The 23,898-nt window shown below is 44.2% G+C and overlaps 2 protein-coding genes across 3 annotated transcripts; both read left to right on the top strand.

Moving 5' to 3' along the window:
• Nucleotides 1-794: 794 nt before the first annotated feature.
• Nucleotides 795-18,686, top strand: LOC106606789 (nucleus accumbens-associated protein 1). Of its 2 annotated transcripts, none has more exons than XM_014203146.3 (8): nt 795-952; nt 7,918-8,070; nt 8,453-8,710; nt 10,543-11,164; nt 11,332-11,502; nt 13,822-13,927; nt 14,170-14,267; nt 14,463-18,686. In XM_014203146.3, exons 2-8 carry the CDS (start codon nt 7,945-7,947, stop codon nt 14,753-14,755), a joined length of 1,674 nt encoding a protein of 557 aa, XP_014058621.2. In that variant the 5' UTR covers nt 795-952; nt 7,918-7,944; the 3' UTR covers nt 14,756-18,686. The 2 variants fall into 2 exon arrangements, with proteins under 2 accessions (XP_014058621.2, XP_014058622.2); XM_014203147.3 differs by lacking the exon at nt 795-952 and adding an exon at nt 1,449-2,127.
• Nucleotides 18,687-19,910: 1,224 nt separating this feature from the next.
• On the top strand, nt 19,911-21,678 carry LOC106606792 (immediate early response gene 2 protein). The gene has a single exon (XM_014203148.3). It carries the CDS (start codon nt 20,360-20,362, stop codon nt 20,927-20,929), a length of 570 nt encoding a protein of 189 aa, XP_014058623.1. The 5' UTR covers nt 19,911-20,359; the 3' UTR covers nt 20,930-21,678.
• The last annotated feature ends 2,220 nt before the right edge of the window (nt 21,679-23,898 follow it).

Raw genomic sequence — 23,898 nt, 5'->3', positions numbered from 1 at the left:
GTTAGGACCTTAAAAGAGGGCAGACGACCTCTTATCATTTAGGTAAAGATGTAAAACATAATACAATCAAGTAAGATTAACTTATTTCATAAATGTTTGATTGACTTTAAAATATTAAATAATCATTAACTTTACATTAGCCGAACACAAATACAGTTATTTACTCAGTAACTTAATATTTGTTAACAGTACTCAAAAACATGAAATTATATGAAATCTTATTGACATATGATTTAGTACCACTTTTATGATTTGAGTTCTACTGACGGTTGGAGATGTTTGAGTAGTCACTACTCATTTTCAGGAATGAGTTAGCCAGTGACTATTTAAAGTGTAGGTAGCCTGAATATGGCTGACTGCCAATACAACTATCGGGGATGAACCACCCAAAAAATATATATATTCCCCATGACATAGCCTACATAGGCTATAAAGCAGGTCCAACAGCCATGCAATGGTAGAACACAGGGCTCCATCTCTCTCTAAGCAAAATATGTTTGTATTTGATTCCCCGTTATTTGCAGGCATGATTATTTATTCTTTGCACGCACTGGGTTCACCTAAATGAATGTAGTCTAGACACACGCGCACAGCTTACTTTCCCATTTCTATCTCACACACAGCACAGGGAGAAGGGAGAGAGGCGGTTTCCTGCACGCTGCTGTGCCAATGCGCAAACACATCACGCCGTGGGATAGGTCTCCCCAAATTGAGGCTGTGCTTGAGACGATCATGCGATTGAATGATGAGCGCGTCATGCTTGTCTTTCTGGTCTGCGCGATCGGTGACTCGGCGCTCCGCAATCCCCTGGGACACTGTTCCGCCCTCGATAGCTCTGCTATCGGCGTCTCGCCATTGCTCACAACGAATGGCTGCCTGTAGCAAGAGAGTGCGGGGAGAGGGCTATCGAATCCTCCATTGAAACGCTTTGCATCAGTTTCCCAGCTAGGGGGTGAGTATCTGCTGGAGAATGAGGATGTCTGTTGGGGTCGTACGAGGATGCAGGGGCGGTGGGCGATGACGCCGGGGCTAGACCGGTGTCCCTAGTTGGCACCGCGGTTTGGGGCAGATATCAGATGGGTTCGGAATGTTTCGTGGGGGTAAACTATTGTTTTGAGAAAGGTGTGTGATGGGGGATGGGTTGGTAAGAGGATGGCACCATCACAAACTTTAAACACCTCACCGGCTTGCGGCTTCCGAGCCCCACATGCCTTTGTGGCTACTTTCTCCTAGGCATATGATCAAAAACTTTTTACAGTGCACGATCAAATATTTTTATGTACCGTCAATTGTAAGAATTTACGTGAGCTAAACGATTAAAATAATTGTAAGTTTCAGACACAAATATTTTGGCCATCTATCACATTGGTGAGAAGTGGTTAAATAGATGTCTTGTCTACCGACTTGGAACCCCCCTGTTCTGTGCCGCACTGGTTCCGTCTGGCTCGCCCTCAGCTGCTGCGTGTCCTGAGATGACCTGTTGATGTCGGTAAAATGGAGTATAGCAGTGGGAGTCATTTCCCCATCCCAAAAATATTTCAATAAATACGATTTTGAATCGATAGCTGACACCGTGTGACAACTGTCAACCTCATAGATACAGTTTGTGACAATCGGTTGTTTTTAATTCGTGGGTAATCGCGGAAGCAGCGGATACTGTGCGGTTGTCTGAGTGCATGAGGTGGATGGTGCGCTGGAGCGAACCCAAAATATTTTAGCAGTGCTATGTTAGCTTGCTAGTTTAGCTAGCTTAGCTAGTCCTGACAGGCACCCGATTCACAGGCCTGCGGATGGGATGCGTATATTGCAATGAAAGACGGGACTAAAAGGGAAAGATGTGGACCTTTTCAAACTGATTAAAGTTCGTTATTATATCCGTATACTTTTTTGACAGCTGGCAAACGCCGTGGCGCTCCTTGGATCGCGTGTTGCTGCATTCACTGCCATTCTCTGTCGCCCCCCGGCCCGTGCCAGTGGAGCACTCCGAGCGGGCAGACTGGCACACAGCGCGGCGGTCACCTCGGTACACAGACAGCTATCGCCGCGGTTTGATCTTGCATCCTGGTCAAAACGCAACTCACGGGAGATACAATTTGTAGCTAGTAACAGCTAGCTATCACTTAAGAGGTTTGCTTTGAACTGTTTAATTGAATTGGTATTTAATGAATGTGGTTCGGGAACAGTTTTCGATGTGATCAATTTAAGCATGCCTATATCAATTTGCATGCTAATCGAATTCATTGAAACGATGAACAATGTATTTCAATGATGGTCAGTAGCCCTTCAAGAAGAAAAGTAAACATTGAATTGATAGTTACATTGTGTGTAGGCAACATTTTATAGCAGGCAAGCTATATCCTTACAGTAGACATGGGGTTTGAAACCAGGAAATGCCTATAAAATAGTTGTGCCAGCACCTTATTTTTTTTTACCCTTATTTTACCAGGTAAATTTACTGAACCCATTCTAATTTAAAGCAACGAGGAGGAGGGGGGATGAATGTGCCAATTGAAAGCTGGTGATGATTAGGACCAGTTTGTAAATGTATCCAGGACACCGGGGTTAACATAACACCCATACTCTTACAATAAGTGCCATGGGATCTTTAGTGACCACAGAGAGTCAGGCCACATGCTTAATGTCCCATCCAAAAGACGTCACCCTACACAGGGCAATGTCACCAATCACTGCCCTGGGGCATTGGGATCTCCTTCGACCAGAGGCAGTAGCGCCCCCTACTCGTGTGGCTCAGTTGGTAGAGCATGGTGTTTGCAACGCCAGGGTTGTGGGTTCGTTTCCCACGGGGGACCAGTACGGAGAGAAAAAAAGAAATGTATGCATTCACTACTGTAAATCGCTCTGGATAAGAGCGTTTCTAAATGACTAAAATGTAAAATGTACTCCCATCCAGGGACTGTCCAGGACCTTGCTTAGCCTCAGAGGCAAGCCAACAGTGGGATGCAGGGTGGTATGCTGCTGGCCACCACCCATGCAACCCTCTCTAATAATCTGTAAGGCAATCTAAATGAATTTAGCAGTTGGTGTTTTCACAGACTATAGTCTAGGAGTGTGGATAAACTGGAAAATATTTTTACTTTCTATAAGATCACAAATATGTTGGTCCTTGGTCCATCACAACATCACATAAGCTGTGGCTGCATTTTAAATGCTGGCAAAACATTCTTGAGGCTCCTGTGAAAAGACAGGCTCTTATGTTGACACTGTGTGACCTAGTTTTGTGACTGACTCCACTGCCCGGTATGAGATGTGAGGCAGTGTGTTACCTGAACTTCTCCTCCTCTGCCCTCTAACCTGGCTGCTGTGCCTGACATGACCCCTTTGCTGGGCACAGCCCTTGTTCAGGCCCCTCTCCTGGCCCCTCTCCTACCCTCCTTGGTCGCTCTCTCAGTGCAAACTCTGCAAACACACCCAGGCTTTATTCTATTCTGTGTGTGTGTCCTGCCAAACTGTAAACAGGCAGTATTGTTTAGTGTGTGTGTGTGAATGTGTGTGTGTTTGTTTGCGTTGGTGTGTGTGAGTGCGCATCTGTGTTTTTGCGAGAGGGCATGAGAGAGAGGGATGGAGACAAATACAGTGTTTCTTTTACCAGTGTGGCTGGCTGGTTCCCAAAACAAGGCTTATATGTTGGGCTGCTTACTTCACCTTTAATATGTTAGTCAGACTTCTTGTGAATCTTGTGTTTCACTAGGTGAGAAGATTCTGTCTGTCTGTCTGTTAATGCTGCCACATAGTATCCACCCCGTCAATGGCAGATTTTGTGTGTGTGTGTGTGTGTGTGTGTGTGTAGTCTATAAGCGGGTGACTGCGTGTGACTGCATGTGTAGGTGCATAGATGCATGCTAGAACATGCATGTGTAATGGATGCAATAATAGCCTATAGCATCAGTTAGCGAATCAGATGCTTTTATGAAAAGTGACTAGTTGACAGTGACACATTCAGTATGGGTGGCCCGCTGCCCGTGCAGGAATCAAACTAGAGGTCGACCGATTATGATTTTTCAACGCCGATACCGATTATTGGAAGACCGAAAAGCCGATACCGATTAATCGGCCGATTTTATTTATTTATTTGAAATAATGACAATTACAACAATACTGAATGAACACTTATTTTAACTTAATATAATACATCAATAAAATCAATTTAGCCTCAAATAAATAATGAAACATGTTCAATTTGGTTTAAATTATGCAAAAACAAAATGTTGGAGAGGAAAGTAAAAGTGCAATATGTGCCATGTAAAAAAGCTAACGTTTAAGTTCCTTGCTCAGAACATGAGAACATATGAAAGTTGGTGGTTCCTTTTAACATGATTCTTCAATATTCCCAGGTAAGATGTTTTAGGTTGTAGATATTATAGGAATTATAGGACTATTTCTCTCTATACGATTTGTATTTCATATACCTTTGGCTATTGGATGTTCTTAGAGGCACTTTAGTCTTGCCAGTGTAACAGTATAGCTTCCGTCCCTCTCCTCGCTCCTACCTGGGCTCGAACCAGGAACACATCGACAACAGCCACCCTCGAAGCAGCGTTACCCACGTAGAGGAAGGGGAAACAACTACTCCAAGTCTCAGAGCGAGTGACGTTTGAAACGCTATTAGCACGCACCCGGCTAACTAGCGAGCCATTTCACATCGGTTACACCAGCCTAATCTCGGGAGTTGACAGGCTTGAAGTCATAAACAGCGCAATGCTTGAAGCATTGCGAAGAGCTGATGGCAAAACGCACGAAAGTGCTATTTTGAATGAATGCTTACGAGCCTGCTGCTGCCTACCATCGCTCAGTCAGACTGCTCTATCAAATCATAGACTTAATTATAACATAATAACACACCGAAATACGAGCCTTAGGTCATTAATATGGTCGAATCCGGAAACTATCATCTCGAAAACAAAACGTTATTCCTGTTACATTGCTCAATCTTCAATGTTATGTCATAATTACGTACAATTCTGGCAAATTAGTTCGCAACGAGCCAGGCGACCCAAACTGTTGCATATACACTGACTTTGCGTGCTATGAAAGCAAAATGACACAATTTCACCTGGTTAATATTGCCTGCTAACCTGGATTTCTTTTAGCTAAATATGCAGGCTTAAAAATATATACTTGTGTATTGATTTTAAGAAAGGCATTGATGTTTATGGTTGGAGCAACGTGTACCTAAGCAATTATATGCAACGCAGGACAGGCTAGATAAACTAGTAATATCATCAACCATGTGTAGTTAACTAGTGATTATGATTGATTGATTGTTTTTTTATAAGATAAGTTTAATGCTAGCTAGCAACTTACCTTAGCTTCTTACTGCATTCACGTAACCTCATGGAGTGCAATGTAAAGCAGGTGGTTAGAGTGTTGGACTAGGTTGCAAGATTGAATCCCTGAGCTGACAAGGTAAAAATCTGTCGTTCTGCCCCTGAACAAGGCAGTTAACCCACGGTTCCTAGGCCGTCATTGAAAATAAGAATGTGTTCTTAACTGACTTGCCTAGTTAAATAAAGGTCTAAAAAAAATATTTAAAAAACCGGCGTCCAAAAATACAGATTTCCAATTGTTATGAAAACTTGAAATCGGCCCTAATTAATCGTCCATTCCGATTAATCGGTCAACCTCTAAATCAAACCCCCAACAATGCTGGTGTAGCCAGCACCATGCAGTGGAACCGCTATATGTGACAGTGCTTATAAGCTGATAGCTGGAATTCTGTTTTGGGTACTGATTCATAGACGATAAAACGTTGATGTGACAGTACTGCTTCTCTGTTGTCTGTGCTGTTTATGGTTGTTATGGGGTCAGCTGAGGTGGATGTCTGTGCTGTTTATGGTTGTTATGGGGTCAGCTGAGGTGGATGTTTGTGCTGTTTATGGTTGTTATGGGGTCAGCTGAGGTGGATGTCTGTGCTGTTTATGGTTGTTATGGGGTCAGCTGAGGTGGATGTCTGTGCTGTTTATGGTTGTTATGGGGTCAGCTGAGGTGGATGTCTGTGCTGTTTATGGTTGTTATGGGGTCAGCTGAGGTGGATGTCTGTGCTGTTTATGGTTGTTATGGGGTCAGCTGAGGTGGATGTCTGTGCTGTTTATGGTTGTTATGGGGTCAGCTGAGGTGGATGTCTGTGCTGAGCTTCAGAGATAGTGGGAGGGGAGAGGTGGCGCTTACACTGAACCTTTTAAGGGTGCATCTAATAGTCCAGAGTGGCTCACTGTCTTTGTCTCCTCCTCTTCATCCACACACGCCATTCTATATGATGTTGTCAAGAGGAATGACAGACCTTTCATTTCTGTGGACTTTTGAGCATAGGCCTATCAAATATTAGAGGGCTGCAGGTTTAGGTTGTTGTATGTTTGAGAGAATAGGTTATGGGCAATTCAAACAAACCCACATTGTAGTACTGTAGCAGTAGGACATTTACACAGATGTAAACACACATTTTACAATCAAATAACATCATTGAATTGGTTTTAGACAGTTTTAGGCCTATATAAATAGCAGATAGAAGTGATATGCTTTAACTTTTCAGAATAAGATGTGTGTGTGTGTATGGGCATTGACATTTGCTACATATGGATAAGTAGGCTTTTTCAAATAGTATTTTAAGGGTCTCCTTTCTGCTCAAAACACACTGTAAAATGGTTTACTTTGTCTGAATGACAAATGAAAGCGTTAGGTTCACTTCAGTTGCTTCCAAATGGGTATCATCACTAAACATGTTTCATCCATTGGAGGGTGCTGTCCGCTAGTGTTAAGGTCAGAGTTGAGCTGATAGGATTTCCTCTCTCTATGATGGGTGCTATGGTTGTGCTTTATTTTACAGCCCTCTATTTACCTGGTGTCCTTAGAAATGAGATGGTAATAATAGTTACATTACTTGATAATTAGGCCCTCATTCTTAGTGGTTTCTCATTGATTGATTGTAACATGCACCACTAGTACCATGTTACTTGTTATAGTGAACAAAAATATTACCTCAACAATTTCAAAGATTTTACTGAGTTATATAAGGAAATCAGTCAATTGAAATAAATGAATTAGGCCCTAATCTATGGAATTCACATGACTGGGCAGGGGTGCAACCATGGGTGGGCCTTGGAGGGCATTGGCCCACCCACTGGCGAGCCAGGCCCAGCCAATCAGTTTTTCCCCACAACATGGCTTTATTACACACAGAAATACTCCTCAGTTTCATCAGCTGTCCAGGTGGCTGGTCTCAGACAATCCCGCAGGTAAAGAAGCCAGATGTGGAGGTCCTGGGCTGGCGTGGTTACACGTGGTTGTAAGGCTGGTTGGACGTACTGCTAAATTCTCTGAAACGACGTTGGAGACCGCTTATGGTAGAGAAATGAACATTTAATTATCTGGCAACAGCTCTGGTGGACATTCCTGCATTCAACATGCCAATTGCCCACTCCCTCCAAACTTGAGACATCTGTGGCATTGTGTTGTGTGACAAAACTGCACATTTTAAATTGCCTTTTATTGTCCCCAGCACAAGGTGCAACGGTGTAATGGTCATGCTGTTTAATCAGCTTCTTGATATGCCACAACTGTCAGGTGAATGGATTATCTTGGCAAAGGAGAAATGCTCACTAAAAGAGACATACAAAAATGATGCACATTTGAGAGAAATAAGCTTTTTGTAACTATGGAACATTCCTGGGATTTTTTATTTCAGCTCATGAAACATGGGACCAACACTTTACATGTTACATTTATATTTTTGTTCAGTGTAGTTACCAATGGTGTTGGTATCCATGATATAGGTTAAGTACAGGGCATTACTGTTTGTTGCTTCATTAGGTCGGGGACAAACGGGTCAGCCTCATGCAGAAGATTGGTAACTGATTTAATTGGCTCTTTTAAAATATGTTGCTGATATCTCTCTCCCTCCAGACCCTGTGGTGGTGTGCGTAGCGCACCATGGCCCAGACCCTTCAGATGGCGATTCCTAACTTTGGCAACAACGTCTTGGAGTGTCTGAACGAGCAGCGTCTCCAGGGGCTCTACTGCGATGTCTCCGTGGTCGTCAAGGGACACGCCTTCAAGGTGGGATATTACTGTGTGAATTGCATAGATTGTGTACTATAATGTACATTTATTTTTTTAAGTGTTCTGATGTGCAATACCAATTATTTATCTATCAGTCTATCCCGGCGGTATTGGCTTGATTTTTTTTATGAGTTTATTATCCCGTTGCCCTTCATGACTTGCCATTATTGGTCAACAATTTTGATGTTAGAAAAAGAACAGAGAAAATTGAATCACTGAATGAAAGCCGCCCTCAATTATCAGAATCATGACATTTTGCACCTCCCAAAAGATCAACCACACAGTTTTAAAATAAATGTATCATTCAAACAAAGGAAACATTCCTTATATAACTCATAACTCTATAGTATCTTCTTACTCCTCCCTCCTTCTCCTCCAGGCTCACCGTGCTGTGCTTGCGGCCAGCAGCTCTTACTTCCGGGACCTGTTCAGCACTGGGGGAGGCAGCGGCTCCAAGACCCCCACAGTGGTGGAGCTCCCCCCGGCCGTCCAGCCCCAGAGCTTCCAGCAGATCCTGGCCTTCTGCTACACAGGCCGCCTCAGCATGACAGTGGGAGACCAGTTCCTCCTCATGTACACCGCAGGCTTCCTGCAGATCCAGCAGATCATGGAGAAGGGCACAGAGTTCTTCCTCAAGGTATTAATACATGGGTTTGTATAGCCTTTTTAACAACCCAAGCATGTTAAAAGGAAAACTCCACCCAAAAATGATATTTTGGTATTTGTTTCATTAGTCCATTGTTGATATAGTCCAAAAATGTTTTGCATGTCAGCAATCAAGTTTTCAAGATATATAACTTTCAAAATACAGAAATACAGACTTTATGATGCATTTTGCATCATGTGATACCGGCTGCAAAACATTTGACCAAAGTATTGTTTGTGGGAGGAGTTTTCCTTTAAGGTTGAGGTGGATAGGAGGTCTCCTTCAAAGGGGAGGCTTGTCCTGCATCACAATCACACACAGTGACCACAGGTTGTGTCGTTATGCTGTGCTCTTTATTCAGAGGTCTTAGAATGATACACACATACATACCAGGGTTTCTGTTAGCCTGTAATAGCTTGCTTTTGTCCGTATAAAAAAATGCAGATAAATAAGATTTGCGTCGGCTAACTGCTAGGGAGAAGAGAAAATCCCATTGCGAAATAATGCTTTTTAGCCTATTTATTGATGGAAATACATTTGACTGGTCATGCTTATCGGTCTATTGGGTAATCTGCATAATTTAGTGGAAGTAAATTGGTACGTGTGTACAGTATATTTTGTATGTACAGTATCTTAAAATACGAGGTCAAATTATTACGTTGGCGCTCTGGAAAGAGGCCGGATTTCCTGAGTTGGAATTCCGAGTTGGATGACTGTTCAAAACTTTTTTCCTAGTCAGAGCTTGTTTTTTCCCCAGTTCCCAGTTGTCTTGAACGCACTGAAGTCAGAAGTGAGAGATTTCCCAGTTGCTTTGAACGCTGCATCAAACGGCAACAGAAGGCAGGCTTCATCAGTGTGTCACACACCGCTTTGCAATGAGCTGGAGGCAGTATGCATTTTGAAAACATATACTTAATTGTTTGAAACCTGAACGTTTTAATACACATTGAGGCATGTCTTACGTTGCTTCAAAGTAACCTGTTAGATCTCCTCTCGTTCTAAATTTAGAACGGATATTTTCATCTGTTACATGAAACCGCTCACGTGTAGTGCCCTTTTGATAATGGTGTTTTCCTGCTAATTGTGGTATGGAATGAACATTTGTGCATAGCCTACTGCCTTGTGCACATTGCTACGCTTATAATGTGAAGAAATAATAGTTTATCGACATTTTAAGCTAAACGTTCTGATCTGTTGCATCAGCCTCATTGCGTTTTATGTAGCTTAGAGCCCAAATTCATCAGTAGGCCTATCGGTCCACAACTGGCCCAGAGTCTGTTTGAAATGGGCAATTTATTCTCAACAAGCTGACCAATAGAATAGGTAGCTAAACATTTCTACTATAGTAGATTGACATAGGCTAGTGATTTTGCTGTTTGTTACTCATCTTGTTGGATGAGGAAAAATAAATGTGTTTGAAGTGCACATCAGAATGCGTTAAGAAGCACCGCACATCGTTGCATCCTGGACTTGCATGTTCTGTTAATATGAATGACCATATTCTAAATGTGATTGCTGTCATTCTGAGCACCGTGGGTGGACTCCCTAATCACGCTATGCACCAAATGCAAATGTGCCCGGTAAATTTCTTAAATGTCCGGTAAATTAAAATGTTGCTGATCAAGTGTCCGGCACCACATGTTCAGAAACCCTGATACATGTTTATCAGAACTCTACCAGGCGTTTCCAGAGCGACAGTACTCTCAATTGAGATGCGTAAACAACCACTTATCACAATCATTGCAAGTATTTGCATATACAGTGTATTTATATTTCCATAATAAACTATTGATAAATGTATTCTCTCCATATTCCTCCTCCAGGTTTCCTCGCCCAGCTGTGACTCCCAGGGCCTGCAGGCCGAGGAGGCTCCGCTCTCCGAACCCCAGAGCCCTGTCACTCAAACCATTGCCGCGGGGACTGGCAGTCGCCCCGCCTCCTGCCTTACCCCCCTCCCCCTCGTGTCGCGGGTGAAGACAGAGCAGCAGGGCAACCAATCAGAAGCCTCGCCCTACTCGGTGGTGTGCACCCCTGTGGCCAAGCGCTTGTGGGAGGGCGGCAGCAGCCGAGACGGGGGCGGAGGGGGCTCATGCGGAGGCGGGTCCAGGAAGGCCGCCCGCTTTTCCCAGGAGTCCGTGCGAGGGAGTGCCATCCAGAGCTCGGGGGCGCTGACACTGGCCATGGGGATGGGCACCAGCGGGGCGGGGATAGGCACAGGGGTCGGGGGTCACGGCAGCGGGTCCAACGGGAGTGTGGTCTCCATGGGCAACGTGGCATCGGAGGGCGCCAGCCCGGGCACGATGAGCGCCTACACCAGTGACTCGCCTATCAGTTACCATGACGAGGAGGAAGAGGAGGAGGTGACGGAGGAGCAGACAGAGGAACAGTACAGGCAGATCTGTAACATGTACACCATGTACAGCATGCTCAACGTGGGCGCCGCAGGTACCGACGTGTGTGTGTGTGTGTGTGTGTGTGTGTGTGTGTGTGTGTGTGTGTGTGTGTGTGTGTGTGTGTGTGTGTGTGTGTGTGTGTGTGTGTGTGTGTGTGTGTGTGTGTGTGTAACAGGTCAGACCAGACAGATCTAACACATGTCTTTCTCCCACTGGTAGCTGGTGAGCGTGTGGAGGCCCTGCCGGACCACTCAGAGACCCGGGGTCGTATGCGCGGTCGCCAGGACCTGTCGTCTCTCCCCGCTGAGCTCATCACACAGATAGGCAACCGCTGCCACCCCAAACTATACGAGGAGGGGGACCCCGCAGAGAAACTGGAGCTTGTCTCAGGTCAGTGTGTGTTATGTGTGTGTGTGGATCCATTCTGTCATTTCAGAACTGGAGTAGGAGAAGGGTCAGAGAAGGGTCTAGGGACCGAAGTGGAATGTGGCCTTGTTAAAGATGTGCTATCTTAATTTGAACAGCAGGAAACTAATCCTGCAGCAACAGGAAATGTGAATTATTATGAGGATTATAATGAATGGACATGTTGTAGGGGTTGATAGATTTTTTGTTAGGGCAAATCAAGTCTGAAATGTTAAAATGGAAGCCTTTTTTAAACCTTGAATACACAAGTTTGCATTTTCTCTGCAGCAACAGAGTGATCAAATGAAGATAGTACACCGCTTATACCCTGAGTGTAGAAAACATTAAGAACACCTGCTCTTTCAATGATAGACTGACCAGGTGAAAGCTATGATCCCTTATTGATGTCACTTGTTAAATCCACTTCAATCAGTGTAGATGAAGGGGTGGAGACGGGTTAAACAAGTATTTTTAAGCCTTGAGGCATGGATTGTGTATGTGTGTCATTCAGAGCGTGAATGGGCAAGACAAAATATTGAAGTGCCTTTGAACAGGGTATGGTAGTAGGTGCCAGGGGCACCGGTTTGGGTCAAGAACTGCAACGCTGCTTGGTTTTTCATGCTCAACAGTTTCCTGTGTCTATCGAGAATGGTCCACCACCCAACGTGACTCAACTCTGGGAAGCATTGGAGTCAACATGGGCCACCATCCCTGTGGAACACTTTTGACCCCTTGTAGAGTCCATGCCCCAACGAATTGAGGCTGTTCTGAGGGCAAAAGGGGGGTTGCAACTCCATATTTGGAAGGTGTTCATAATGTTTGGCACTCTTAGTGTATACTATACACACACTGTATAGTCTACTGTAGTAGTTGTCCTTAATGACTAGTGAAATGGGACGTGGCCTGGTTCTGCACTACACTGAGAGTGGTCCTTACATGACTAGTGAAATGGGACGTGGCCTGGTTCTACAGGACACTGAGAGTGGTCCTTACATGACTAGTGAAATGGGACGGTGCCTGGTTCTGCAGTACACTGAGAGTGGTCCTTACATGACTAGTGAAATGGGACGTGGCCTGGTTCTACAGGACACTGAGAGTGGTCCTTACATGACTAGTGAAATGGGACGGTGCCTGGTTCTGCAGTACACTGAGAGTGGTCCTTACATGACTAGTGAAATGGGACGTGGCCTGGTTCTACACTACACTGAGAGTGGTCCTTACATGACTAGTGAAATGGGACGTGGCCTGGTTCTACACTACACTGAGAGTGGTCCTTACTGTGAGATGACTGTATGTAAGAGATGAGGCATGTGTCAGTGTGGTTAATATTAGCCAAGTCAAGGCCTCTGGGAACATGCCTATGTAACGTTCTACTGCCACCTTGTCCAGGAGTGTACTGTCAGGCTACATGTGGACTACAGTCAAGTATTCCCATTTGTTTGGCCTGCTGCTTGTTTGTTTATTGTGCAGAGTCAGTCCCAGGATGTGTGTCTGAAGCAGGACGTGTCTGTGTGTGTTTTACAGATAGTGTGTGTGGTGTATGAGGGTATATCCAGGTTTGTGTGTGTTTTACAGATGGTGTATGAGGGGTATATCCAAGTTTGTGTGTGTAAACAGGATGTGTCTGTGTGTGTTTTACAGATGGTGTGTGTGGTGTATGAGGGGTATATCCAGGTTTGTGTGTGTTTTACAGATGGTGTATGTGGTGTATGAGGGGTATATCCAGGTTTCTATGTGTTTTACAGATGGTGTGTGTGGTGTATGAGGGGTATATCCAGGTTTGTGTGTGTTTTACAGATGGTGTGTGTGGTGTATGAGGGGTATATCCAGGTTTGTGTGTGTAAACAGGATGTGTCTGTGTGTGTTTTACAGATGGTGTGTGTGGTGTATGAGGGGTATATCCAGGTTTGTGTGTGTTTTACAGATGGTGTATGTGGTGTATGAGGGGTATATCCAGGTTTCTATGTGTTTTACAGATGGTGTGTGTGGTGTATGAGGGGTATATCCAGGTTTGTGTGTGTTTTACAGATGGTGTGTGTGGTGTATGAGGGGTATATCCAGGTTTGTGTGTGTAAACAGGATGTGTCTGTGTGTGTTTTACAGATGGTGTGTGTGGTGTATGAGGGGTATATCCAGGTTTATGTGTGTTTTACAGATGGTGTGTGTGGTGTATGAGGGGTATATCCAGGTTTGTGTGTGTGTAGAAATTCAATAGGGGTAGTGTCTGGAGTAGTCCATGGTAACACTGTTCTGTGTGTTTGTTTTTTGATGTTGATTCTCACTAATGTGTGTGTGTGTCTGCAGGTACGTGTGTGTTCATATCTCGAGCCCAGCTGATGAACTGTCATGTCAGTGCAGGGACCAGACACAAGGTGTTGCTCAGGAGGCTGCTGGCTGCCTTCTTCGACAGGTTAGTGTGTGTCTCTCTCTCACATCTGACGTGTGTGTGTGTGTGTGTGTGTGTGTGTGTGTGTGTGTGTGTGTGTGTGTGTGTGTGTGTGTGTGTGTGTGTGTGTGTGTGTGTGTGTGTGTGTGTGTGTGTGTGTGTGTTTATACGTCTGACGTGTGTGTGCCTGCCTGCCAGTGTGTGTGTTAACAGTTGATGGATGTCTGTATGTTTATAAAGGTATCATTATACTCTCTCCCTGTCAGGAATACTCTGGCTAACAGCTGTGGAACAGGAATCCGCTCCTCCACTAACGACCCCAGCCGCAAGCCCCTGGACAACAGAGTGTTGCACGCAGTCAAATGTGAGTGTTTCACTTAAACACAAGTGCCTTTTTGTTAGTACAAATGGACGGCTGATTTATGATTAGGCTCATCAATCCTAATTCTCTGGTCTTTTCCTCTTTTCTCTCTTATTCTCTCTCTATTCCCCTCCTTCCCTTCCTCCCTGATTCCTTCCTCCTCTCTCTCTCTCCTCCCTCCCTCCTTCCCTCAATCAGTCTACAGCCAGAACTTCGCCACGAGCTTCAAGGAGAGCGAGATGAACGCCATCGCGGCGGACATGTGCACCAACGCCCGCCGTGTCGTCCGCAAGAGCTGGATCCCCAAGCTGAAGCTGCTCATGGCCGAGGGCGACGCGTACTCCGCCTTCCTCCCTGACGCCAAGATGGAGGCCGACGCACTAGGGGCGGAGCCAGGCTTTGAACCCAACTCACTGGAGGGCGCCGAGACGGGTGTCTCGTCCGGCGAGTCGCTGCAGGGGGTGGGCAGCGACGGAGGCACTTTGTTTTAGATGGGGAGGTGGAGTACAGAAGTGTTTAGAAGACGATGATGATGATGATGAATACCTATATTTCCCTGTACTCCCCTCTTTCTTCTCCTCTGGTGGTGTGGCCCATCCCCCTGACCCTTTGGCCTTTTGATCCTCCACCTTCGACATGTGACTCTGAAACGTTGCTAGGGGAAACAGGGGTTGTTACCAGGATGTTAACCAGGAAGTTATGCTTTAATTTTGAAAGCGAGAGTCCAAGCAATCGTAACTTCCGATATGGTTTCTGCTGTATGTTAGTATGGGGGTAGAGAAAGGGTGATGGGTTTGTGGGGATGCAGTATTTTCTTTATTTTTTAATATTTTTTTTAACCAAATTCCTGCCTCTCCATATCAAAACACATTCCCCTGGTTTTGAATGTAGATGTCAGCAGCATTGCACAATGTCAGTCTGAACGATTGTATCCCAACCGCTTGAGGAAAAACAAACCGACAGAAAGATAACTACTCTATGGATATGAGAGAGACTGTAGTTTCTCTCTAGAATGAGAGAAAAGGGGGAGAGAGGGAGCGATAGATAGACCCCTACTCCACCAGTCCTCCAACCCCACACCCTTCTGTGACCAGAACAAAATGATTATGTCCTCAGTTTTAATGTACTGTCTCTCTTCTTGTAGCTTTTATGATCACAGCTGGTTTCTCTGTAACATGCGATGGATCCAGAGATGAGGACTACAGGTTGTACCATAATTGTAAAGAAATCCAAGGGGAACAGAGAAAGACGGCCATATTTTTTTGAATATGTATTTATACAACCGTGGGTGTGTACAGAGAGAAAGAGAGGGATTGGTTTTAAATCTCTGTTGATTTATTGTATTTTGAACAGCTGTTTTTGCAAAGAAAGTCATGCTCCGAAAAAATAAGATTTAAAAGCAAATAAATAAGTGCTATTTTTTGCATAAAAATATGGTATTGATCAAGTGGTCAGAGAAGTCTTAAAGTAGGGCCTTTTGAGTTTTTTGTTTTGACAAACTATTGAACTGAAAAATATCTGTTTTTAAGACAGAACTGGGCACTTTCTACCTGCGGCAATCCAATATAGCTTATTATCTTATTCTTGTCCTTTTTCTCTATGGAAATTGTCAAGGAAGCCTACCTATGTGGCTGTTGACAACGATGACTGACTATGTTATGCTTGCTAGCGACGTTACTATGCTAGCTAAACTGCTTACTCAAATCACAGCTAAATGTAAAAATGCACAGCTTGAATCAACTGGTTGACTGCTGCAACTATCGTGCTAGCTAGCTAACCCCTCCTCTGGTGGTTAGCGACGTGCTCCGAAGCAGACTACTGACATTATTACACATCATGAGGTGGTGATTCAATGACCGGAAAACATTTGGAATAATGGAATGTGCCTTTTTTAATCGACATGGATATGCAGGGGTGGGTCCTGCTTATGTTGATGTTGGGAAGGAGGGAGTAGAACGGGGTTTAAAAGGTGGTAGGTCGTTCAGCTTGAGACAGAGTTGTAACACACACGTGTCCCAAAGAGAGATGGGGTGAGGCCAGGGGGACTGGCATTCCGGTGGAGTGTGTTGGTGTGTTTTAAACAGTCTCCTGTATGTGCGAGAGCAAGCATTTGTGTTCATTCCTTGAATGTTACTGAAAAGCATATTTGTTCCTGTGCGATTGATGTGTGTGAGTGTGCTTTAGGTGGATGTGCGTGTGTGAGTGAGTGTGCTTTTATGTGTGTGTGTCCTCCACCTGGTAGTGTTTTGGATTGGTTTAAGGCTCCCTCTGCTGGGACTCTTGTCTTTGTGAACGATGACCTACACCATCTTCCATACACCTTTGCAATCCAAAAGATGTGAGACACCTTCAGATAGAAAAGTGATGTATAGAGCGGACACAATTCACTTTTATCCATACGGCAGAGAAGCAGGTCCACTCTATGCATGACATTTCTGTCCTGATTGCTGTTGTTTAACTCTCTCTCACGCTTGGTAAATCCAAAATGGACAATGGTGGATATGTTAAAGGGGAGGTGAAGCACCTTTTTATATGGGATGAACCCATGTTTCCTGCACCTTTGATAAAGGGTTTTGATGGTTCGTGTGGAGAATCAACCCAAGGGTCATGCAAAGGCACGGCCTTGTTCAAAATACTTTTAAGCTGCATCCTTCCTCCCTTTCCTTGATGTAAGCACTTCAGGGAAGGGACTAAAGGAAGGGTGCATTTAGAGAGTATTGGAACATAGCCTGCGTCTCAGATGGATGTGGGATGCACTGGGATGACTCCTGTTGTAAAGATTGGGACCGTTGAACTGACTTTCTACGCTCGTCTAGCGATTTCCTATGTAGGGTGATTGTGTAAAATTGTGGAAGCGATGAAAGGACCATTTTTTTTATATGTTTTGTTATTTTTTACTTGGTCTCGCATGTTGTCGAGACGTCATGGAGACGTGTGTGTGTGTGTGTGTGTGTGTGTGTGTGTGTGTGTGTGTGTGTGTGAGCGAGCTCCCAGCATGCATTTGGCCTACAGGTCAGAGGAGGAGGATGATGGTTGCTTTGGTCTTAAAGTACTGGCCTAATGTGCTACTGAGTTGGTGTGACTGAAGGGAGGGAGGAGGGGTCATGTTTAGGGAGAGAGGTGTCGTGGCTGCAGACTCTCTGTCCATCAGAATGTTGTACAGAAAACAATATTAATTTTAAAAATGTTTTCTTTTTCTTTTTTTTTCTTGTATTGCTTCTTTTTTCTTTAAAGAAACGTGTACTGTAAAGACCTTAAAGAAATGCTACTAATTAAAGGTGGTGAAAGATTTACCAACTTCTTGCTGAAGAAAAATTTGAAAAGGAAAGAAAGATAACGGTACGGTAGCTAGACAGAGCACCGGTAGCTAGACAGAGCACCGGTAGCTAGACAGAGCACCGGTAGCTAGACAGAGAACTGTATATTTTTTTTAATTGTTTGTGATGAGGGTTCCATGAGAGGTTCTTCCGGGGGGGGGGGGGGGGGGGGGGTGATGGGACAGACTAGGGCACTGTACTGTCTCTCTTGTCTATTGGGGGGAATGATTTTTGGGGAGGTGGGTGGGTAATAGTGGGTGTTTGGAGCTATAGAGGTCTGAATTACAAACTTTGCACCTGTTATTGAACCTGTACACCAGGGTCTGATTTCACCCTGCTGAACAGATCCCATGATATTATGGACACTGTCAGATCCACTCTTGTTCACCACCTGATGTTCACATGTGGTACTGCAGACCAGTGCACTGCCTGGAGCCACCACCAGATGATAGTATTTCCCCCACAGACCATAGTCATTGACTGAGTTGGTTACTAAGTGATCAAAGTTTAGTTTTGTGTGTTTTGAGGAGGGTTACTTCTCTCAGCTCTGAAGCACAAGACTAAAGGAACAGAAAGGAATGTTTGTTTGTGTGAGACAGGACAATTCAAGCTGATTCATCCTCCATCCCTACAGGTAGATGTTCCTCCTCCCCCAACACACACACCTCAAGAGGATGGACAAACAAAGGCAGTGTCCAGTGTGGTATATAGGCTTGGCAAAGGACCTTTTTTCACATATACATATATAAATATGAATATATGTATAGATATATACTGTATATTATACATAGAGGCACTAAAGAAGTTGGATTGTTAGTCGTGCACTCTCAGCATGAGGTATATACCCACAAACCGCTTATTGAAACCAGTGCAGTAGCGTCCCCAATGTCTCTGCCCCTGCTCCTTGCCCTCTGTGACCCTGTAGCGCCAGTGCTCATTCTGTTCTCATTGTTTTCCAAGTGCCAATAACTTTGTGAAACCCCTTAACTGTGACCCAATATTATTCAAGGTAATTGCACATTAACTACTGTAAAGAAAAATCATTAAGATAAATGTCAACATGGATTTAAAAAAACTATCTTAATAAAAGGTTTGTAACAAATGATTTGTGGCCTAGCTCATTTTTTCCCTAATATTTGTACCACTGACAAGATTGACTTGTAAATTATAGGTTTGCTACCTGCTGTAATTAGACATTATCAAAGGTCTGTTCACTCTTGTGGGGATTTTGGCAATAATGAAGATGGGCAATTTAAAGTGAGAGCACCAAATGGAATGTGGGCAAGGGAGTGCATAGTAAGTGAATCAAATCACAGCTCAGCAAATGAATGCTTCTTGGTTCCATTTGGACCTTGACTTAGAAATGATGCATACAACTTATATTGGACAGGGACATATTGAACCAAAGAGTCCAGATGGAGGATCGGACAGGAAATACTAGAGGTGTGATTTTGGATTGATGGAATACAAAAAAAAAGTCTCTAAATTACAAAAACAGTTTTCTTTGCCAATCCAGAGACAGTTGACTGGTAGTTTGATTAGCACTTAGCATGGCTTGCTTGCTCCTTTCATCAATGTCAGATTTCCAGCGGCATCCTTGCTGCCAGATGTGCATCCTAAAATAGATGTGTTGAGTTGACCCCAAACGCGGCACTACTGTATTAAGCGCGCTCCCGATGCCCATATTTGGGCTCAGGGAAGCAGAGCGCAGAGTCTTGACAACACCATATAAGGAGATGTGTTCTGACGCAATCCCTAATGGTTCGCACTTTGTATGGCCAATGGAAGCAAGGGTCTCCTAGGCGCGTCACGGGTTTTCCACTGCAGCGCGCGCGCCTCGGTTACCCGTCGGATGTACTTTATATGGGCATCTGTCGATAGCCCCTCTGAAAAACAGCCCCCATCGGAGTAATGTTATAGTAATGTGAAGCAAGAAAAACATGAAGATTCAAGAGTAATTTATCAACACAGCTTTTCCCAGTAGAAAATCATTATATAATGGCTTTGATTGGTGGTCTTGACCTGATACCAGTAGCTAAATATAAGGCTATTGAGGCATGGCTGTTAGCCTTTTAGCCATATCATTTTTGTTCAAAGGATTCATAAAAAAAAATTGGAACAGTCTCAAATGCAATTTTTTTATTTAACCTTTAATTAGCCTACAGGCTAATCTATTTTGCAAGAGAGACATGTTCAAGAAAGCAGTAGTCCATTTACACAAGAAAACAAAATGCAATTCCCTTCCACTTAATAATAGATGCCACACACACAAACACAGAGAGACAATTAGCCTGGTGATAGTAAGACAATGCAACAACTAAATGGCACCGATATTTTATGAATTTTATTGGTTTCTCGGGTTTCTGTTCTTTCATTAGCCTAGTATAAAGTGTATGGCCTGTTGACAGTGGTCAGATTTGCGTTGATATTCGGTTGTTCAAATGACACAATTATGCAAACAAATGTGGTACAAATAAACACAGCCTAAACACAACCTACACATGTGTCTAGTCATAAATAGTTGTCTATCTGCGTTATCCGCAGCTCTTGTGGGGCTTTTGGCATAGGAGGAGCTCATGGAAGAATTTACACCTCTCAGATGAGAGCGAGCCACTGACGTCAGCGAAGTTATAATAAAGCGGGTTGTACAGGCACGTTCATGTCTGTATGTGTGTGAAGTTTGGAGAATATAGGCCCTAACGGTAAAGGAAGGTCTAAAGTTGTGGCAATCAAATTAACGAGTCTTTAAACGTCTTAAGATCAATAATAAGCAACAACATGGAGGTCAGCGCTGAGGCCAAGAGGATTATGGTCCACGCTCTAGGCAAACTATACAGCTCGCGCGCACAGCGCGGGGGACACCGTCTCCACCGGAGTCTGCTGCTCACGCTCGTAATGCAGTCCGCCCGGGATATCTACCACGCATCGCAGGCCAGTTGTGAAACCACGACAGCAGCAGAGCCGGTCCAGCAAGAGTCACCGATGGAGGAAACAACTGGAGACCCTTTGGAGAGGGAGGTTTCCTCGTCTCTGTCTGGACTACCCGCGACCCCCCAGCCCCAGGAGAGTGCCTCATCCTCCGAGGACGAAACGAGCTCACTCCCGCAGCACTGCAGTGTAACAGCAGGTAGAGAAGACAAGGAGAACCGGGGCCCGTCGAGGCCTGACCGTAACGTCAGGAAGAGACGCGGCAAGGCGGCCTCAGAGCCCGACTTCCTCCCCTTCAAGAAAGCTAAAATGGAGCAAGGGAGAAATACCGTCATACGGAGCTCTGTGAACTGCTACCGTGTCAGTGAGGACTCAATGGCCTCATCGGTGCCCATGTTAAGAACCATTGCAGCGTTTTGAAGGGACAATGAAGAGTTTGCTTTGATTTGGGTTCATAAATATAATTTTGTGACCGAGTAGGAGGAATGCGCCATGGGCAAAACTATCCGGGTATGAGCCGGGTAGAGAGAGAGGAGGCCGCATATGCGTTCAGACACTATAAAACGCTATGGTCTCTAATGTTGGAAACGGGGCTGTCCCGGGAACTCAGTTGAGATTTCTCCGAAACTTGGAGCTTGTTTTGTGAAAGAAGTGACTGATCGTTACCGTAAAATAGTTCCTGTTCTGCCGCTGTGACTTTCCCCGCTGGCTGTGCGCCAAAAGAGGAAGACGGAAGAACATTGTTTGGTCTAATACTTTCTAGGTCTGGGCCTGGTGGAAAAGGACTGAATACAATATATGGCACAAGCCTAAACCGACTGAATAGTGCTGGTTTCACGGACTTTTATAGCCTACACGTGCGCCATGATGCTGAAAATACTAGACCAACTATTTACTATTAATCACTGTTGTGGGCCCCAGTAATCCAAACATTTGACCTATTACATAAATTGATCCATTAAATGTTCTGAATGTTCTACCTGTATGATACATGCAAATGTATATTTTGTTAATTTGGAATTGTACGTTAATTGGTTAAACTGTGGAACTTTTCTTCCATACGAACCAACATGAATTGTATCGACACTGATAACCAAAACTGTGAAACAAACCATTCCAATGACACTACCTCAGTTTTATTTATTAAAACGTTTTATAATGAACTTGAACCTTGTCTCGTTTCCTTTTAACTTGTTGTAGCCTTGTGGAAACTATTCATCATGACATGGGTGCCCACTGGACACAGTGGTTGAATCAACGTTGTTTCCATTTCATTTCAACCCCTAAAAATCTGTTTTTAACGTGGAAGACTGATTGGATTCTTTTTCACACAACGTTTAAATTATTTCCTGATGACATGGTCACATATTTGTTGAATTCACGTTAGTTGACAACTCAACCAACGTAAATAAAAACTTAACGTTGAACTGACATCTGTACCCAGTGGTTGGGCGGATGTGGGTGTGGTATGGGGTACGCGTGACTAAAAGAAACAAGGGTAGTAAGAATATTGCCCCATGGCGCGTGTGGGGAGGAAACGGCAATGGGTGTGATGAGTCGGAAGCACGCTGTCATCGCTATTCTCTCTCTCGCGCACACACACACACACACAGAGAGAGAGGTTATATTTCCAGGAGGTTACGCTGTTGTAAAGAAAGAGACGCAGGACAAACACTATTTCCCCGTCATCAAATTACGGACGGAATGGGTACAATGTATCACTTTTGTTGTTAACCTCGGGAAACTTGAGAGGGTCTATTGTGCCAACCTGACAGCTGTGGAGTACGGTCAGACATGGGACACTGTTCTCCCAGTGGCATGCAGGGGCATCGGCCTGACCAGCCCAATCACAATCTGGGCATGACTCTGCACGACTGGCCCATGTATCTGGACCAAGATTCTTGTTGGATAACCAGACAAAAATACAGTGTGAAACGGCAATAAGGGGCTGCCTGGAGCTGCTTTCATGAGGGTTTTTCAAATTGGTGTTTGTATTTGCGCTGTTGTGGGCCGATTCCGAACCAAGTTAAGCGCATGTAAATAGAAAGTAATTCCTTTGTATGCACTTTTTTCTCTATGCTTATTCTTACCTTGAATTGAATGAGAATAGCACCTGCAATTTGTTCAGGGTGGAGATGTAAGAAATTAAGGTGTGGTGGAGGTGAGTTATGACCTTCACTAATTCACTCATAATTCCACCACTTTTATGTGCGAGGAAACCGTAAATAAGGTCGAGCAAACCTGCCGGTTCCAAGTGTAAAAACCTCTACTTTCTTTGTGAAGGAAAAGCAGCCAACAAGTACTCAGCATACAGTTGAAGTCAGAAGTTTACATACACTTAGGTTGGAATCATTAAAACTCGTTTTTCAACCACTCCACAAATTTCTTGTTAACAAACTACAGTTTTGGCAAGTCCACTAGGACATCTACTTTGTGCATGACACAGATCATTTTTCCAACAATTGATTACAGACAGATTATTTCACTTATAATTCATTGTATCACTATTCCAGTGGGTGAAAAGTTTACATACACTAAGTTGACTGTGCCTTTAAACAGCTTGTCATGGCTTTAGAAGCTTCTGACAGGCCTATTGACATAATTTGAGTCAATTGGAGGTGTACCTGTGGATGTATTTCAAGGCCTACCTTCAAACTCAGTACTTCTTTGCTTGACATCACGGGAAAATCAAAAGAAATCAGCCAAGACCTCAGAAAAAATTGTTGACCTCCACAAGTCTGGATCATCCCTGGGAGCAATTTCCAAATGCCTGAAGGTACCACGTTCATCTGTACAAACAATAGTACGCAAGTATAAGCACCATGGGACCACGCAGCCGTCATACCGCTCAGGAAGGAGACACGTTCTGTCTCCTAGAGATGAACATATTTTGGTGCGAAAAGTGCAAATCAATCCCAGAACAACAGCAAAGGACCTTGTGAAGATGCTGGAGGAAACAGGTACAAAAGTATCTATAACCACAGTAAAACGAGTCCTATATTGACATAACCTGAAAGGCCTCTCAGCAAGAAAGAAGCCACTGCTCCAAAACCGCCATAAAAAAGCCAGATTACAGTTTGCAACTGCACATGGGGACAAAGATCGTACTTTTTGGAGAAATGTCCTCTGGTCTGATGAAACAAAAATAGAACTGTTTGGCCATAATGACCATCGTTATGTTTGGAGGAAAAAGGGGGAAGCTTGCAAGCCGAAGAACACCATCCCAACCGTGAAGCACGGTTGCATCATGTTGTGGAGGTGCTTTGCTGCAGGAGGGACTAGTGCACTTCAAAAAATAGATGGCATCATGAGGTAGGAAAATGATGTGGATATATTGAAGCAACATCTCAAGACATCAGTCGGGCAGTTAAAGCTTGGTCGCAAATGGG

This window comes from Salmo salar, chromosome 06 (genome assembly GCF_965601325.2).
Source record: "Salmo salar chromosome 06, fSalSal1, whole genome shotgun sequence".
Taxonomy (NCBI): domain Eukaryota; kingdom Metazoa; phylum Chordata; class Actinopteri; order Salmoniformes; family Salmonidae; genus Salmo; species Salmo salar.
This window is presented reverse-complemented; position numbering and strand designations above follow the sequence as displayed.